This window comes from Mya arenaria, chromosome 6 (assembly GCF_026914265.1).
Source record: "Mya arenaria isolate MELC-2E11 chromosome 6, ASM2691426v1".
In the NCBI taxonomy this organism is placed as follows: domain Eukaryota; kingdom Metazoa; phylum Mollusca; class Bivalvia; order Myida; family Myidae; genus Mya; species Mya arenaria.
Window position 1 is genome coordinate 46,464,227 of NC_069127.1, and position 18,808 is coordinate 46,483,034.

The 18,808-nt window shown below is 34.4% G+C and overlaps 1 protein-coding gene and 2 long non-coding RNA genes across 5 annotated transcripts in view; 2 read left to right on the forward strand and 1 right to left on the reverse strand.

The window, feature by feature from the left end:
* Positions 1-5,040: 5,040 nt before the first annotated feature.
* On the reverse strand, positions 5,041-7,180 carry LOC128239306 (uncharacterized). Its single transcript, XR_008261861.1, has 4 exons — positions 7,041-7,180; positions 6,564-6,623; positions 6,159-6,233; positions 5,041-5,836 (listed from the first exon to the last, which is right to left on the reverse strand). It is a non-coding gene; the product is annotated as an uncharacterized LOC128239306 (long non-coding RNA).
* Positions 7,181-7,325: 145 nt separating this feature from the next.
* LOC128239378 (uncharacterized) lies at positions 7,326-9,649 on the forward strand. Its single transcript, XR_008261869.1, has 3 exons — positions 7,326-7,420; positions 8,058-8,128; positions 8,786-9,649. It is a non-coding gene; the product is annotated as an uncharacterized LOC128239378 (long non-coding RNA).
* A 2,303-nt stretch (positions 9,650-11,952) lies between these two features.
* LOC128237316 (uncharacterized) overlaps positions 11,953-18,808 on the forward strand; it is a 29,567-nt gene continuing 22,711 nt past the window's right edge. The window contains exon 1 of one of the 3 annotated variants that reach the window (XM_052952711.1): positions 11,953-11,971. In XM_052952711.1, coding sequence (XP_052808671.1) covers positions 11,969-11,971 — 3 coding nt within the window. In that variant the 5' untranslated portion in view covers positions 11,953-11,968. Of the gene's footprint in view, positions 11,972-16,339; positions 16,374-16,393; positions 16,563-18,808 lie in introns of those variants that run through there. The other 2 variants (XM_052952717.1, XM_052952714.1) reach the window with 2 other exon arrangements.

Genomic DNA, 18,808 nt, shown 5'->3' on the forward strand with positions numbered 1-18,808 from the left:
AAACTTATTTGTCGTTCTTCCGAAATAATGTTTTGACGATAAATTGAAGAATATCTATTCAACCACAAAAAGCATTTTTAACACCTATGCAATCGCCACCCATTTGCATTTTTTAATCATTATAAAATAACAGTAAAACCCAACTGTCAACCAACTTAAAAACCGCTCCTACCACTAACTAAAATAAATTCCCATTCCATAATAGGCGCGCACTTCAGTGCGGCGCCAAAAAACTTCGTACGAACTAGACTCGAACGATCACTTTGTATGAACTTGCGTACGAAGATATCTGCGACCGCTTTATTAATGCGTTAATACATTATTCCGTACGAACACTTCGTACGTGATTAAAGGACGAGCAAACAGACAAATACGAAATATAACATAACGTAGATGTGAGTACGGTTGGTGGAATTACCAGACAACAGAATAACCGAAAGACCGGAAAACACATTAATTTGCATAAGCATATAGAGTGTACGAGGCGGGGTGGTGTGGCTGGTTCAGTATTTGTTGGTTGATATGCTTTGCTATTCGAAAAATCAAAGGTCATATTTACTATTTATTAAAATTGATATAGAGACGGCACGGTTTGATCATTTAAACAGCTGTTCCTGTGTCACGTTGCACTTAAATGTTATGTTTCATTTTGACAGTGTTCAGCTATTCTTTGTAATAAGACTTGTACTGCGTTTACAGATTAAATAATCACATCCAAAAAGATAAACATACATGTCAGTACGTTTTTAATACGTTCGTTAATACTTCGATATCTTTGACTGAAAAACCCGGTAAGTAAAAGTAAGTTTAGAGAGCGCATATTTTTGTATAATTGTGATATGACAAATTATGTATTTCATTTCAGGCAATGTTTTGAAAGAAAAGCCCATTCTTCCATACCGGATGTGTACGTGTTTCCAGTAATGTGACCAGTGCTAGAAAAACCCGTCTTACACCCACCATGGAAGATGAGTCACGCAAAACAACGCGCCAGTTCTTATTTCGTTTATTGTATGGTTTATGAAAAATGTATTATGTCATTTGGATAAAACACATTCAATTTTATAAGTATATGCAAAACTTTTAACTAAAATTGAAAATTAATAATCGTAAAAACGAGATTTTTAGAGGAACTATTGACGTTAATAATGATATAAAACTATTTGCTCAAACTTTTTGGTTGTTCATGGCTTGGAATTACATTACCACAATTTCGCGAAAAAACTCCTATTCAAACACTGGTACAGAACTAACCATTGGCAGGGCCATACACATGTGCAATGCACACAATAGACATAGAAATACAAAACTGAATATATACAAACATACAAAACTGAAGTCATTGTCTGCGATTCCACCGGAAGTCTCAGTGCACGGTGTCATACAGAAGGGATCCAAGCGGAGGGAGTCCAAGGGAGCAAATCCGTAAGAAAACTGATTCAAGTGTAAAGGCCCTAGTTCGACCAAATCCGGAAGCCAATTTAGAAAGTGTACGAAGAGTAGTGATATTAACATTCTCGTAGTGAGTCATGTCCAACAAAAGACAGAAAAACATAATTTATATTTCAAAGGAACTATACATTTATTTATATTGCGCACTAGTATATTTTGATATCGGTCATGGACAGGCTGAGAGGCAAAGCAGCGTTTGGTTCTGTACACACATTGCCAATTGAGAAATCCACTGTAGCGAAAGTGCATATAGAGTTATATAGGGAAATAGGGTTAAACAGTTGTCCCGAATTATAGTCTTTCAACATATCAACTTACTTCCTACATATATATGCTAGGTTAATTCTTGCCCTTTAAGATGATCTTTTGTTTTAATTTTATGATTTTTACGTCGAAGTTAGATTGAATAACGAAGGAGATAAAATTTGTGTTGCTGTTTAAAGTTATTTATAAACATCCGATCCCTTAGCTCCCAGCGGTTTACGATGCAGATTGTTTTCTCTTTCAACTGCACTTTTCAAAAAAAATGAATTTAAAAATATAATTATTTTGGTCCTATTGAAGATCTATTTAAAAATTATAGAAAATCGATGCGCATGAACTGTGTTCAACTGTACGATAAAGGTTTTATTGCGCCTCCCATGGTGTGATCTCATTCGGGTAGAAATAATCCATCGGCAAGGCTATGGCACTTTGGATATGGTAGGTGCAACGAAGTTTCTCATTTATAGTAATAAAATTATTTCATAACTATTCCGCTCCTTTTTCGATCTGAAAATAATTTGTGATTTATGCTTAACTGCATTTTTTCTTAATATCATTATTATTTACTTCAAATAATGATACAGTCGATGTTAGACTGTTAAAATGATTTTTTACAGGTGTTATTGCTTATTAGATGTTCATAAGTTGAATAGTACCGAAGTATAGCGTTCATATAAAGTTTTGAATTGAAATTTGTATTATAAATTGTTAATGTTTCAAGTTTAATCGGCAGTATTGGCAATAAATATGGGCCAGGAAACGTAATAAATAAGGGATGGAACGATTATCATTTGCATATCTGCATCTAGTCAACATGCTCATTATATAGTAATGCATAAGTTCTTATTTTTAATGTTATACACTTTGGTCTAACATTTTTGCACCCAACCCATCATCGGTTGTTTTCGGTTTGTCATATGGAAGAAATCCTCCTTCATGCATTCTTTTGTAAATAATGTTCTTACGTTGTATCAACATTCATGACATTTTATAACTTGTTGTCGTAAAAGACCGGTACTAAATGATAGCAACAGCAGATTAGACTTCGTTTTATCTGTCCCTTTCCGAAATTTCTCACCCAATTTTGCAATCGGAACTCCTCGGCTAGTATCAAGATATGGCCTCGGATATAATACGTCGACGTTATATTCTATACACGCTCACGGTCTGACCACTGGAATCTATACACCCCATTGAAATGTCGTAAAATATATGAAAATTTCTTTATCCACATTTTTTGAGATTTTAGATAATAATTAAGACAAAATATGACAATTTTAAATAAAATAAATACTTTGCAAGGAAATAAACAATTATAGCTCACTGTTCCCAAGTTCGACCGACATTGGAATCTATACAGCTACACCGGGTCACGGACACTACGGACCATGGACATTACGGACCAGACATTACGGACCAGATTTAGGGACACTACACCGCAGGACAGACAATGGAGTTTTTTCAACTCCAACGTAGCACTAACATTGGACTGTATACAGCTTCATATTAAGACAGATATTGGAATCTAAACAGTTTCAAATTTACAATACAATACTATACAATAAGTTTTATTTCAAGTCGGCAAGACACAAACATATGCAACATAAGCTCTGATGAGCTTTTTAACCGACCGTTAACAAAATCAAATTTGAGAGATCTTGGATTCATTCAGCCTAAAATTTGGACAAACATTGAACGTTATACAGCCTCAACTGAAGACAAACATTGGAATCTATACAGCCTCAACTTAAGATAAACATTAGAATCTATACAGCCTTAACTGAAAGGCAAACATTAGAATCTATACAACCTCAACTGAAGACAAACATTAGAATCTATACAGCCTCAGCTTAAGACAAACATTGGAACCTATACAGCCACAACTTAAGATAAACATTGGAATCTATACAGCCTTAACTGAAAGCAAACATTAGAATCTATACAGCCACAGCTTAAGACAAACATTAGAATCTATACAGCCTCAACTGAAGACAAACATTAGAATCTATACAGCCTCAACTGAAGGCAAACATTAGAATCTATACAGCCTCAGCTTAAGACAAACATTAGAACCTATACAGCCTCAACTGAAGACAAACATTAGAATCTATACAGCCTCAGCTTAAGACAAACATTGGAATCTATACAGCCTCAACTTGAGATAAACATTAGAATCTATACAGCCTTAACTGAAAGCAAACATTAGAATCTATACAGCCTCAACTTAAGATGAACATTGGAATCTAAACAGCCTTAACTGAAAGCAAACATTAAAATCTATACAGCCTCAACTGAAGACAAACATCAGACTCTATACAGCCTCAGCTTAAGACAAACATTGGAATCTATACAGCCTCAACTTGAGATAAACATTAGAATCTATACAGCCTTAACTGAAAGCAAACATTAGAATCTATACAGCCTCAACTTAAGATGAACATTGGAATCTATACAGCCTTAACTGAAAGCAAACATTAAAATCTATACAGCCTCAACTGAAGACAAACATTAGAATCTATACAGCCTCAGCTTAAGACAAACATTGGAATCTATACAGCCTCAACTGAAGACATACATTGGATTCTATACAGCCTCAACTGAAGACAAACATTAGAATCTATACAGTCTCAGCTTAAGACAAACATTGGCATCTATACAGCCTCACCTTAAGATAAACATTGGAATCTATACAGCCTCAACTGAAGACAAACATTAGAATCTATACAGCCTTAACTGAAAGCAAACATTAGAATCTATACAGCCTAAACTTAAGATGAACATTGGAATCTATACAGCCTTAACTGAAAGCAAACATTAGAATCTATACAGCCTCAACTGAAGGCAAACATTAGAATCTATACAGCCTCAACTGAAGACAAACATTAGAATCTATACAGCCTCAGCTTAAGACAAACATTGGAATCTATACAGCCTCAACTTAAGATAAACATTGGAATCTATACAGCCTTAACTGAAAGCAAACATTAGAATCTATACAGCCTCAGCTTAAGACAAACATTAGAATCCATACAGCCTCAACTGAAGACAAACATTGGAATCTATACAGCCTCAACTTAAGATAAACATTGGAATCTATACAGCCTTAACTGAAAGACAAACATTAGAATGTAAACAGTCTCAGCTTAAGACAAACATTGGAATCTATACAGCCTCAACTTAAGACAAACATTGGAATCTATACAGCCTCAACTCAAGGCAATCATTGGAATCTATACATCTTCAAGTTAGGACAAACATTGGTGTCTATACAGTCTCAGTATTGTCTTGTACATATACAGCTTTTAAAAAGTATTTAGCAACAGCTTTGGTTCTTAATCTGTTTTATTGATCATATACAATGTATTATATGACATGTGGTACACTGAATGTAGCAATCACATGTAAGGAAACCCTTAGATATTTTGTAAGAAAAATGTTGAGTTCTCTGTAGCCACTCAATATGTATATGCATAAAGAACGCATTTTACAACCAAGAATATATCTGTTTTATCTTGAAGGCTAGGAATGGACATGTACATGTACCCTATGGCACCGATACAATATATTCAAAATAACAACACATTTAAATTTGTTAAAATGTTTGATAATATACGAATGGGTATTCAATGAAGAGTATAATAAATACAGTTTAAAATGGTTAAACTAAAATGGCACATTTGGTCTTTTTTCGTACAGAAAAATGAAGAGAATGAAGGTACACATAGTGTCAACATAAATACATACTATCCCCAAATAAGAAAATGTTATGATAAAGGTTGATTACTCACCACTTAACCTCATAAAAATACAGTAGTTACAAGACAAATTTCAAGTTTGTGGATGAAACAAATGGAACACATCCAAGTTAACTGAAGACTCTGACTATGTCTGGATTTATCTGATCTTGCACTGTCAAAGAATATTTTTTCCATATCCATGTTTAATGGAATATCATTACTATTAATATAGATATTCATTATTGTAGTGCATACTTGTTATGTAAGTTAAAATAAATCATGTTCAAATAGCAAAGGAAACACATCCAGATTGTCAACTGTAGTGTGAACTTCATTATTTCTTTACTTTCTATGTTAAGAGAACCTTTCTTTCTGTTCTTTGCCTGAAAAATAAATAATAAAGATATAGATTAAAAGCATCCCCATTTACCAAAGATCAGCAGTTAGCAATTTTTTTGGCAATCTTGGGCATTTATCAGTTTATATGCAATACAGGAATAAATGCTGTTAGCAGGAAATTACAAGAATTTCAAATGTATAAACAACATGTTTGCATAAAGTTTATTGTAGAGAATCTTTTAGGATTATGATATACATGTAGTAATACTGGCAAATTGAAATTGGAGTACATGATACTTATTTCATGGCAAGATTTAAAGTTTAACACAGTATTCACATATTTAGAAGCAAACAAATACAACATACATATTATCATTCTTCAATGCTGCAAGCAAATCCTTATTCGCCACCTCTCGAACACCATTTTGCCATGAGTACATACTGCAATTAAATCATAATATAAAAGAAAATTCTATGAAAAATCTTTCTTTTGTTGATCACCTTCAAAAAATCAAAGTCTTAAAACCTATTGTGCAAATATAAAGTGGTTTTTTTACAACAAAAGTATGCTATTTGGATGGCCTGTACGATAGTATTAGGCAAAATATATTAAAACATACTTTGTGGTTTGCTTTAATGTCATGATATTATTTCAAAGTCTGAAGCAGTTAAATATTCCTAAAAGTCCAATTCTAGGATCACAATACACATGATATCATATTGGAAAACATGATTCAAAAAGGTGTTTTAAACATTTCTTGTTAACATTACCAAACAATAAGACTCTTTCCTGCCTTCCCTCATCATATTGCTCTCAACAATCTGCATAACCTGAAATTATATTTAAATAATGCAATACTTGATAACTTTGTCATAATCAACTATGGCTGTAAGTCTTGGTATAAAAGCTTTCAGTTCCCACAGTCTTTGACATTCTTGAAGATATATTACAAAAAGAAAAGGAAAATCTTTACTGTGCATGATATGGGTTAGGGTTATCTGCTTTCATTGCCACAATTGATGAAAATAAAATTTGGACAAATGGGAGCAATTCTCTCGATTAGAATCTGACATTGCATTAAGAATGTTATGCATCAGTCATTTATAACCACAAACACTTGGCAAAGTACCATTATGAACCAAACATACATACAATAACATTTAAATATTCGTCTTTGATATTTAAAACGTCAAAGTAAAATCATATATCTTTTACTGTTAGCATACTTGATCCCAATCCTTACGTACCACAGCGACACATCATGGTGACGGAGCACTTACAAAGTTGACTTGAGGCTGTTTATCCATGTCGACATATTGGAAGTCCAAGTTATAATCCTTAAAAGAGTAATTATACTAATACGGGAGCTTAAAGGGCTATCCGGAAATAAAACTAGTTGAAATGGTCGCAGTCAACAGTTTCATGGTTTACTTTACGGAAAAATTTAAGGGTGTATAGATTCCAATGGTCAGACTGTGAGCGTGTATAGAATATAACGTCGACCCCCGTGTAATACGGGTCGTAAGAAAATAGTCCATCATGGCCGACCAAGAAGATGTTCAAACAACCAAGAGATATGTTAGTCCAAAGACAGAATGAGGAGCGAATTTCTACCACTTATTTGTGTGTAAGTGTTATTTTTATACTTATTGTATTTTAATAAAATATAAAAAATAGTTTTAAAAGAGCCCTAATGAGAAACTAATTGGAAATGTCATTAATTCTTAGTGGGTGGGGTAAAGTCTTCTTTCATTTGACAGATTCTAATATAGTAAATAACAATTTTGAAGCTCCAGTGATCAGTGGCAAAAATTAAGAAAAAATACTCTATTTGATTTTTTTTTTAATAACAAATAAGCCTGAATCTGACTTTACGTAGATCGATAATAGGTTAGACTTTCTTTCTCAGTGTATTTATCTCATACATTTCATATCATTAACTTTAATTTTTTATAATTAAAATTTACATTCTTTTAACCAAGGATGTATGGTTTATATGTCCGGAGTGTTGGTATCGAACAACTTAATGTAATGGCACAATTGAATGCCTCGTACACTAATATAGTTCTCTAAATAAATTAGATCTTCATTCTATTGGTTTAACAAAATGAGTTTGAACGCATAAACCAGCACACATTTCTTTCAAGACTAAATTCTATGATATCCACCAGTGGTGGTGATGCAGAAACATTGAAAAATGCTGACATTTTTACTGTGCCAATGAAATGCAGACATTTAAATTTTAATTATATTGTCATTATCAGAGAAGAGTATGGTACCAGGGGTGCAGCTGACTCTGATTCCCGGCTTCTTCGAATGAAAAAAGGCAGATGAGGTAATGGTTGTGCTATTTTCGAAATTCGGACAATAATTTAACAGTCAAGTATCCTATTGGTTTAAGCCCAAAAATACCTGCATGTTTGTACAATTAACCAACAAGGATTGACAGTATTAAAATATCAACATTGTAGATGAATTTAAACATGATAACAATTTCATTTCATGCTTTTTAATTTACCAGTAGTCCAGAGCTAAAAGCTGCTCTCTCACAGATTGACAGTTCTTCTTGGTCATTCTTCAAAAGCCCAAAGGAGTAATTAAATTAAATTTACACATATAATTAATTATATGGCTTAAAGCAATAGCAAAAAAATATTTCCAAACAATTGAAATCTTTCTATTATGTGTGACCTTATATGACTAGTTGGAGGAATTTTTACCAAATTTTCAAACTTGTATATGAAAGACTGTGATCTGATATTATGTCAGCAGTCTTATATCACTGGTTTCCATACATATGCACAATAATTGCCAATTGGCTCGTTTAAAGATAAAAAAGGTGTCAGAACAGTAAAACTGTGAGGATGCAGCTTTAAATTGGTGTTGCACTTAATGTTTTGTGAATACTTTTCTGTTGTTGTACAGGCTTTTAAAATAATTGATCTGAAAATATAATTCCTATTATTGTTGTATTTTCTGTTTTCTATTTCAGGCACTGGAATCCGAATGTAATCCGAATGTAATCAAAAATGCCATTGTATGAGGATTGACCTGCAATGCATGGAAATCATCTAACCCAACTGCAACGCCTACCTTGGAAAAATGAGTGCAAGATGGAAACAAAGCGTTCAGTGGAACATCTTGTCATAAAAGTCATCTGTTGGTCCGTGATTATTAAATAAATCCGAACATATATTTTAAAAGGGTAAAATGGTAAAGGATTTATCTACGCTTAAAGTGGTTTTCCTATATTATGGAGGGAAGATAACTACAAAAACAGAAACAGATGGCATCAACAGACCGAAATAAAGGAGAACTATTTTGTTCAGTTCAATTTTTAAGACTTCAGAAAATCTGTTAATAGGGCACATCCTTGCAAATGCCATATTGTAAACTGGGCTCTTTAAAATGTGAAAAGGCGAAAGTGGTCTAGAGGATAAGCCTCAAATTCAAGGTTGTGAGTTCAAGACCTCCAAGATACTTTCTCTTGACCTCAGGAAAAGGATGCCCATACTTGTTTCTACTTAGGCAACAGACTTAAGAGTGATTTTGTAAGCTTCCAGCTTGCATAGCAATTTGATAAGGCATAACAAAAAGATGCAAGCTGACTTGCAAACAGTTTTTCCATTTGTGTTGATTTATTTTTCAGTCTGTTGGAATGTTTATTAGAAGTGATGCGCATTGCTTACTGTAACCAATATTTATGTTCTTTATTAAGTTATTAAGTTAAATTTAACGAACACATAACATGGCTTGTGATTTTACAAATGCATGTTTATTTCGTTGATTGTATGAGTTTATTTTCTCAAATGATGTAATAAAAGTTATTCTGAATGACTGTCCTTTTTTGTTTGAAGAAAATGTGTTGAGGTTTTGGCATAGCATAGTGTCATCATCATCATCATCATCATCATCATCATCATTGTTGTGTACAAATAAAACATTCAAAACAATGTATTAAAAACCAAACTGTTAAGCCAAGTACTCAAAGAGGCACAAGGATATTGCTAAAGAGACCGGTAATACATTTAGACAAATAAAATACAAAGAAAGATCTATAATTCTGACACATGGTAATGCTTTAAATAGTCCTCTCATTGTGTGTTTATGGTTAAAGTGGAGACATACAGTATTTTTTGTAAAGAAGACTTAAATTTGTATGGCAACTTAAAGCCATATATGGGGATTAAACGCCAGAAATATTGTGATGTCTCCCAAAAGACTCAATGCACTTAAAAGGGCTTGGCACAGAAATGAAAGTAAAAATGGGAGCAAAACCTAATTTATCATTAATTTTACATTGGATTGCATACTGATGGCTCTGTTATTACTTGACTAATATTAAAAATAAAATTAAGAGACATGTTGATCCAAACTGTAATTATTCTTGTTTGCATTTTATGGAGTTGGACATAAAAGAGTCATTTGGTGAAGAGTGATCTAAAGGCTAATTATTCAAAATAGATTAAGTATTATTGAAAAAAGTCTGGTATACATTGCTGAAAAGCTTAGTAACCTTGCTAAATATTTGTTTAAGGCTTTTATTTACAAAAAAATAAATCGGTTGAGTATCTTATCAGTTACTCTTTTGGTGTTGTTGTTTTTAATAAAAAATGAAAATTTACTCAAAGATATTGAGACTAATAATTATAGATTAAGACAAATATAATGTGTAAAGAAACTTCTTATGAGTGGGTTTTATCCACAGCCTAGGAGGTAAAGTGACGCATGATCTGCCTTGAACAAATACAATTTTAAGACAAGTTCTGTCAACTTAGTGCACCAGTCAATTGTAACCCCCCCACCCCCACCCCAGGTCCGGGGGAGTACTGGGGTTAACCTGGGGAAATGGGCCAGGTTTTTACCTATCAGGTGGCCCTGCAGTGCTGAGTGAATGCGGTGGTTTTATCTTCGCTTAAAATATAGAGGGGAATGGACCTTACCTAGAGTCCCTGGGGTATGGGGGCATTTGGCAGGGATTTTGCCATCGGATCGTCCGCCCAGGGTTGGGATTTTAGCCGGGGTTGGCTGTACTGAAAGTCAAAGTCCCCACTATTCCCCACACCTGGGGGGCCATGGTTACAATTGTCTGGTGCATATCCACATGAACGTTGTACCGGTACTCTAACAATTGAGCTTACTGCGTGGATAGTCACCGCCCCACCCCAACCCCACAGAACTGTTTACACAAAAAAAATCTGCAGCCCAAACCCAATAATGCTGAAGTAAAGGCATGCATAGATTTCTGCTGGTAAAGCTGACTGGGTGCCAAGCTCACACCCATCCTACCACAACCCACAAAATTCTGCACAATGCAATCAATGATTTTACAGAATAGTAATGTTGTTTTAATGGCAAGGCATGGTGTGAAAAATAACACGGCAAAGTATGACTTAAAACTCACAATTCATAGGGTATTCCTATAACTGTTGAGAAAATGTTGACATTTAGTCCATGCATGCATTTAATCCGATGTAATGATTCATGCATGCCATGAACCGTATGATCATTTCAATGACTGTCAAGTACATTTTCTGTGTGCTCAGGATTTTTCTAGAGGAAACAGAGTGCTTCATGTATAAGGAAACATCTAAATATTCATAAAACGAACATTCTTTGAGGTTATAATAAAAAAAATTCTCTTAAACAAGCACATTTAATTTAACACAATCCATTTCCTTGTTGTTACAATGGGCCTTCTTTACGCGGATTGAAAACGATGTTAATCGCCGGCAGCCGCATCGCACTTTCGTATATCCTTACTACTATTTACGAGGTCTATCTCGAAGCTTGCCGGAGATGGCCGAGTTGTTACGATTGCCAATTTTGTTTCACACTGTTATGAGAAAAGGTGTATGTACAGGTACAAGATACAAGATACAAGAATCTTTATTTAAAGTCGAGTATGTGTTAACAAGAAACATTAGCTCAATGAGCTATTTTCCGACATGAATAACAGACATACATAACATATCAAATAAAAATAAAAATGAGCTTGTGACCTGGAAATAAAAGTATACTAGTATATATGTTAAAATAAACACATATTGGAGCATAAATACAAATAGGAACACTGGATTAGAGCATTGAGAATAGTGATAACATCAACAAGTTTTCCCGGCTGTACGGCCAGTCCACACGCGCACGGTTCCACTAGTTGATATACCACTGTAAAATGGTTAGTTGTTTCAAAAGTATAACTTAAAGGGTAATCATATACATTGAAGTAGCAAAATTGTAAGTAGCAAAATATACAAGGGAATAAGAGCTTTGTACATCGATGTGTAGTTCGTAATTTTTTTTTTATAATTAATCTAGCATGATAGGAAAAATCTTTAGAAAGTATTGCTTAGAGGAGGTATGATATGTATCATGTTATTTTGATATTACACCTATCACTGTAAAAGAATGTTTATTGAAAAATAAAGTCGTAACACCTAAACAAAATACTTGCCGAAAGAAAAACACAAGCAATTGTATGTGTTCGACAGATATGTTAAATGAATTTGAAACAATCATAATTAGATACTAGCCCATGCAATTTGATTTAATAAGTTTTTATTTTAGTCAAAAAAGTCCTCTGAAATCTTTTCTGGTACACATGTATTCGAATGCCATATTTTGTCCAGTGGATGTAAGCAATCCCACTGAAAACAAAACTCCTTTTCCGTTAAGACAAAGGATAACATATATTCAGTGAAACATCTTATAGTTCTTAATTTCTCCTATTTTTTTAAAGCAAAAGGTATCATTTACACATTGAACATTTACAAAAAGGGCCTGTCCAGGTGCGGGTCAGCCTTCTAAATTCCAGGTAGTTTTGGGAGCACTTTATTTCCTTTGGGAGGCTGTTCCATACATACCTGACTGGTCTCAAAGCGGAAAGAGTTTTTACCATATTTAGTTTTTCTTACTGATGGAACGTCTCAGTTTTCGTATCTCAGATTAAAATTGTCTTAAAAGTTACAAGGTTTTGAACATATTCTGGTGAGATACAATACAGACATTTGTAAGTTTCAATAGCAATGTATCTTACCCTGCTCAAATGTAATGTTGGCAATTGAACTCTATGAAGAGTTTCGTAGGTTGAGGTGTAATCATTAAAAACAATTTTTAAAGCTCTGTATTGAGTCTTTTCCAATTTTTCTGTGTTGGTCTTGCTACAAAAATGCCCAACGACAGGACAGTAGTTGAAATTGGATCTTATAAAAGATTTTGTAATAAGCTTAGTAACTTGTATTAGCTTATGACTATTTGGAAAAGATCCTTGGCTAATAATTTCATTGGCCATGTTTCGGATGGGAACCTGTAAAGTATCTTCCAGCAATGATGATTTTTGGAGGAATCAGATCTATGCCAGTTTTTTTTTGTTTGTTTTTTTTTGGGGGGGGGGGGATTTAACAAGTCAATGCATTTTCCAATATCATTATCGGTGACCGGGATGAAGTGAAAGTCAGATGACAATTGGCAGCTTTTCTTTATTTTGTCAAGACTAGGGTGTTCATCTTTAACCTGAGTTCCAGATATTCCAATATTTTCGTCTATATAAATGTAAAATGAGTTCATTTTTTTGGCAACCAGATTTTGATCAGAAACCAAATTCCCTATGTTGTTTTATAGTAGTTTTGGGTAATCTGATTTATTTTTAGGTTTCTGTGAGAGAAAATGTTTAATTGTCGGCCAGAAGTCCTTAGATTTGGGTCCTCCACTACACCGTTATTGGAACTAACAGCTATAGATTCTCTTTTCACCTTGGTTTTGAGATTTCTGAACTTAGTGTTGATTAACCAGTTGGCCATGTTCTGATTTATGTTACTGTATAGGTGTTTCTTGCTTGACGAGCCTTGTAAATTAGTTTACGGTACCTAGAGATCATATAAGGTGGTGGATTCCTTTTTTGGGGTTTTCTGTTTTACTGGGGCATGCTCGTCAATAACTTGTTTCAATAGGTGTTCGTGAGCCCAATAAACACACGTCCATGTCATCAAAGAAATGGGCGATATGGAACGGTACATGAGAAAAATGTTCATTAAATGATGTGTTGTCAAAGTTCTTGTATGACCTGAAAGTGACCTTCTTTTTCATAAATGGCTCACATTGTTTTCTTAAACTGGTAGCTATATGAGGTTGTGACAGTCGCTTAGGCCGCAATTAAAGTTTACAGTTTTACACATGAAAAACTTTGCATTGGTGAGGATGACATCAATAAGTGTGGGCCTGCAAGTTTTAATAAAACATGTAGGTTCAGAGATAATATTTTCCAGACTGAAGTTATATTACAAAGGTTATGGAGAGGTTTACATTTTTCTCTTTTCAGTAAGTCATAATTCAAATCCCCTATGCAGATAATATGTTCAAAAGTTATTAACATCTTGTCCTCGATACAAGCAAAGAATATCCCATTTCCGCCTCTGGAGTTACAGCTCGTAGCACAGGCACTCAAGTTGATCATTTTCCAGGTCTCTGTGGCGTTTGAAGGGGAGATCAGCACGGGTGAACGCCATCAGTCCTCCACCATAGCAGTTGCGATCGATCTTGTCTTTCTAACTTATATCTGGTGCAGTGAAGAGGTTATTGTTGAAACTCTCATCCAGTTTATTTATTTATTTATTTTAGTTTTAGTTTATTACAGGTGTAATAAATGGCTTTAATCAAGTCAAAATCAAGTCAACCAACATTTCCCCTGCAAAACAGCTCTACTCAAAAAGAAAAACGTGTCAATTTTATGGCCCTCATAAATTCTGTATTTCTTATATTCTCTTTTATTCCACTTTTCAGTGATTTAACATATAATATAAGTGACATGGCATACAATGTAGTTAATAATATAAATAATACATGTTCAAAAAGTACATTACTTATACATATTATATAGTTGTATGATTATTTACAAATGATTGGTTATAATGATTGAACCAACCTTTCAAATTTTGCATTCAATATGTACACGCATGCATACTGTATATTTACCCGTCATATAACTAAGAGCTTACCGAAAACGAAAAATAAGCATTCAGTGGCAGGTTTAAGATGTGTATGTTAGGGTACTTATGCAACAAAATGCAAGCAATATTTTATCACACTTACACACTATTATTTTTATTGTACAGACTGATAGTGTCGTGAACAAATTTGCATGCTTTTTTAAGAAACATCTTAAAAGTTTTCTCCGGGAGACTGAAAGCAGTGATGAAGTTTGGCTGGAAGAGTGAGCGCATTAGATATTCATTATCCGAATTTACGAGCAACGTTTATATGTGCTGACCGCATAATGTTTTAGTTTCGTGTAGAAAAGTTTTTCTGAGGCTGCCAGTTTTTGAGCAGATGATAATGGTATGCATTATAATATCACTTGTTTCAGTTTTGCAGAGTTTACACGTGTATTCGAGTTGAAATTGTCTGTAAACTAAGGCCTTGTTTGCACTTATGGCGCGAATGATTTCCGTGCGTGACTGTGCATTCAACCAAAGAATGGATGGGGCAATAGACTCATGGACGCTTTGAAATCTCCTTTAACGCTACTATTGCAATTAGAGGAGAAATCGATAGAGATCGCAGTTAGCCTGATAATTCCCGGTTCATAACTTATGGCCTCGGGCTTGCTTTTATATGTGACAAAATGGAATAAAATTTATAAACATTACGTCTTAGTTTATGCAATTTGTTATAGGTTTAACTATCCATGCAATTTGTTAAAGGTGTAGAGTAAGATGCGATTCCAATAAAAATGCTCATGTTTTTTAAATAAAATATTGAGGACGGATATAGTATGAAATAACTTAAAATTGCACCTTTTAAATTATTTCATGTTTAGAGTTATGCCTGTTGTTCTTCCTATTATAACACAACTTTAACAGAATATATTTTATTTGTCAACTGGAACTTTGCAATGAATCTCTTAACTGTTTAAGAAATATGATGCTGATTATATTATTTATTTATTTTTATATTTGGTTATATGTTACTATCGTGTTATTTCTAAGCTTTATTAGAGCCTTTGCACAACAATTATTTATTCTATAACATTGCCTTAATAATAAACTACAATATTTTCATGCTGGATATGAATTTGAGAAAAGGTTTATGTACATAACTTAACGTTTGAACCGAACAGTAGCCGTGCACGTGTAATAAAACTGGCTAATCCGTGTAACAAACAGGCGCTAATCTCTGATCTTGGATTTGGCCAATTTTCCCTTCTTCCTGTGTGTACGTTACTATTTGTTTGCCACACACTGTGGTAACATGCAGTATTCCAATTTATGGATCCTGTGACACACCAAGGGCAAATAAACATAGTTGAAGAGGACAAGGTCATTTAGTGGACATATTGGTATATTTTAATAAACCCTCCCTCTCCAGCACCTATTTTAAAGTCCAGGCATACAAATTCCATTGGTCCCAACCTAAGATCTATAGTAATAGTCCCGGCTTTTCCGAAAATAATGCCCGGGTCCAACTGCCCCAAAAATAGTGGAAGATGACCTCATTTAAATTATCAAAACTGTTGTCTGTTTCTTTTCTGCATTCGGAGCTCCTTGGCCTTCTGCGTAGATCTTTTGGAGGATCCACTAGCTTTAGTTAGTTATCATTTACATCCTTTGAAATTTTCAATTATCAAAGGTGTTGTCGGAGTTCATTTAAACACTCTCACACTTGCACGGCTCTAAATAATGCGCCAAATAATTGTGAACAACTTAATACCATAGACACGCTTTCCTTTCAAAAGTAGGCCGAAAAGGACTAGGCCGATTTGGACCAGGCCCAAGGTAATTGGGCCGATTTGGGTTAGCCTAAGGTACAGTACGGATTGTAGTATTGCCAGATAAACGACAGTACGGATTTCAGCAGGTGCTTGGATGGTCTATTTACGTCATAGATATTTGTGTAAATAGAAAAATTTGCCTTTGCAGCAAAGTATTAAGGTTGACAATGTTTTAAGGTTGACAATGTTTATCATAAATTTCTCTTGTCAAAATGAACTCAATTTTGATTGTGTTTATATAAAATAATAATGTAAGTAGTTGCCACATTAACCCATGATTATTTTATGAAATAATTAGGGTAAATCAAACAATTAAGAAATAAAGGAAGATCTACACTGTACTTTATCTTTGATTTAGATTTAGCTAATACAGTATAATTTAGTATTTTAGTACTCCATATAAACAGCTGCTTCTGAGTCTTTAACGGTTTTTGAATAGGCGAAAGTTCCCAATAATCGCATTATTGTGCCTAGTATTTTAGAAGGTGTAAACAAAGGTCCATTGCTTTAATTTTAATACCTATCAATCCTTTATTTATGTTCATCATGAAAAGCATCCAACTTTGACACTGAAATTTAAGACATCCATTACGTTTTGAAGTATTTTGACTGTAAATCATATGACTGTAGCAATCATTGCTTTGGAACACTTCAAAAGCACTGTAGTTTATCAAATGACCATATATCTCTATGCTGGTGGTCATAGCTGGGGGACACGTTCTAAAGCACTGTAGTTTATCAAATGACCATATATCTCTATGCTGGTGGTCATAGCTGGGGGACACGTTCTAAAGCACTGTAGTTTATCAAATGACCATATATCTCTATGCTGGTGGTCATAGCTTGGGGACACGTTCTAAAGCACTGTAGTTTATCAAATGACCATATATCTCTATGCTGGTGGTCATAGCTGGGGGACACATTCTAAAGCACTGTAGTTTAACAGTAAACCATATATATCTTTATACTGGTGGTCATAGCTGGGGAACACGTTCTAAAGCACTGTAGTTTATCAAATTACCATATATCTCTATACTGGTGATCATAGCTGGGGGACACGTTCTAAAGCACTGTAGTTTATCAAATGATCATATATCTCTATACTGGTGATCATAGCTGGGGAACACGTTCTAAAGCACTGTAGTTTATCAAATGACCATATATCTCTATACTGGTGGTCATAGCTGGGGGAGACGTTCTAAAGCACTGTAGTTTATCAAATGACCATATATCTCTATGCTGGTGGTCATAGCTGGGGGACACGTTCTAAAGCACTGTAGTTTATCAAATGACCATATATCTTTATGCTGGTGATCATAGCTGGGTTACACGTTCTAAAGCACTGTAGTTTATCAAATGACCATATATCTTTATGCTGGTGATCATAGCTGGGGGACACGTTCTAAAGCACTGTAGTTTATCAAATGACCATATATCTTTATACAGGTAGTCATAGCTGGGGGACACGTTCTAAAGCACTGTAGTTTAACAAATGACCATATATCTTAATACAGGTGGTCATAGCTGGGGGACACGTTCTAAAGCACTGTAGTTTATCAAATGACCATATATCTCTATGCTGGTGGTCATAGCTGGGGGACACGTTCTAAAGCACTGTAGTTTATCAAATGACCATATATCTTTATACAGGTGGTCATAGCTGGGGGACACGTTCTAAAGCACTGTAGTTTATCAAATGACCATATATCTCTATGCTGGTGGTCATAGCTGGGGGACACATCCTAAAGCACTGTAGTTTATCAAATGACCATATATCTTTATACTAGTAGTCATAGCTCGGGGACACGTTCTAAAGCAGTGTAGTTTATCAAATGACCATATATCTTTATACAGGTGGTCATAGCTGGGGGACACGTTCTAAAGCACTGTAGTTTAACAAATGACCATATATCTTAATACAGGTGGTCATAGCTGGGGGACACGTTCTAAAGCACTGTAGTTTATCAAATGACCATATATCTCTATGCTGGTGGTCATAGCTGGGGGACACATTCTAAAGCACTGTAATTTATCAAATGACAATATATCTTTATACAGGTGGTCATAGCTGGGGGACACGTTCTAAAGCACTGTAGTTTATCAAATGACCATATATCTCTATGCTGGTGGTCATAGCTGGGGGACACGTTCTAAAGCACTGTAGTTTATCAAATGACCATATATCTCTATGCTGGTGGTCATAGCTGGGGGACACGTTCTAAAGCACTGTAGTTTATCAAATGACCATAT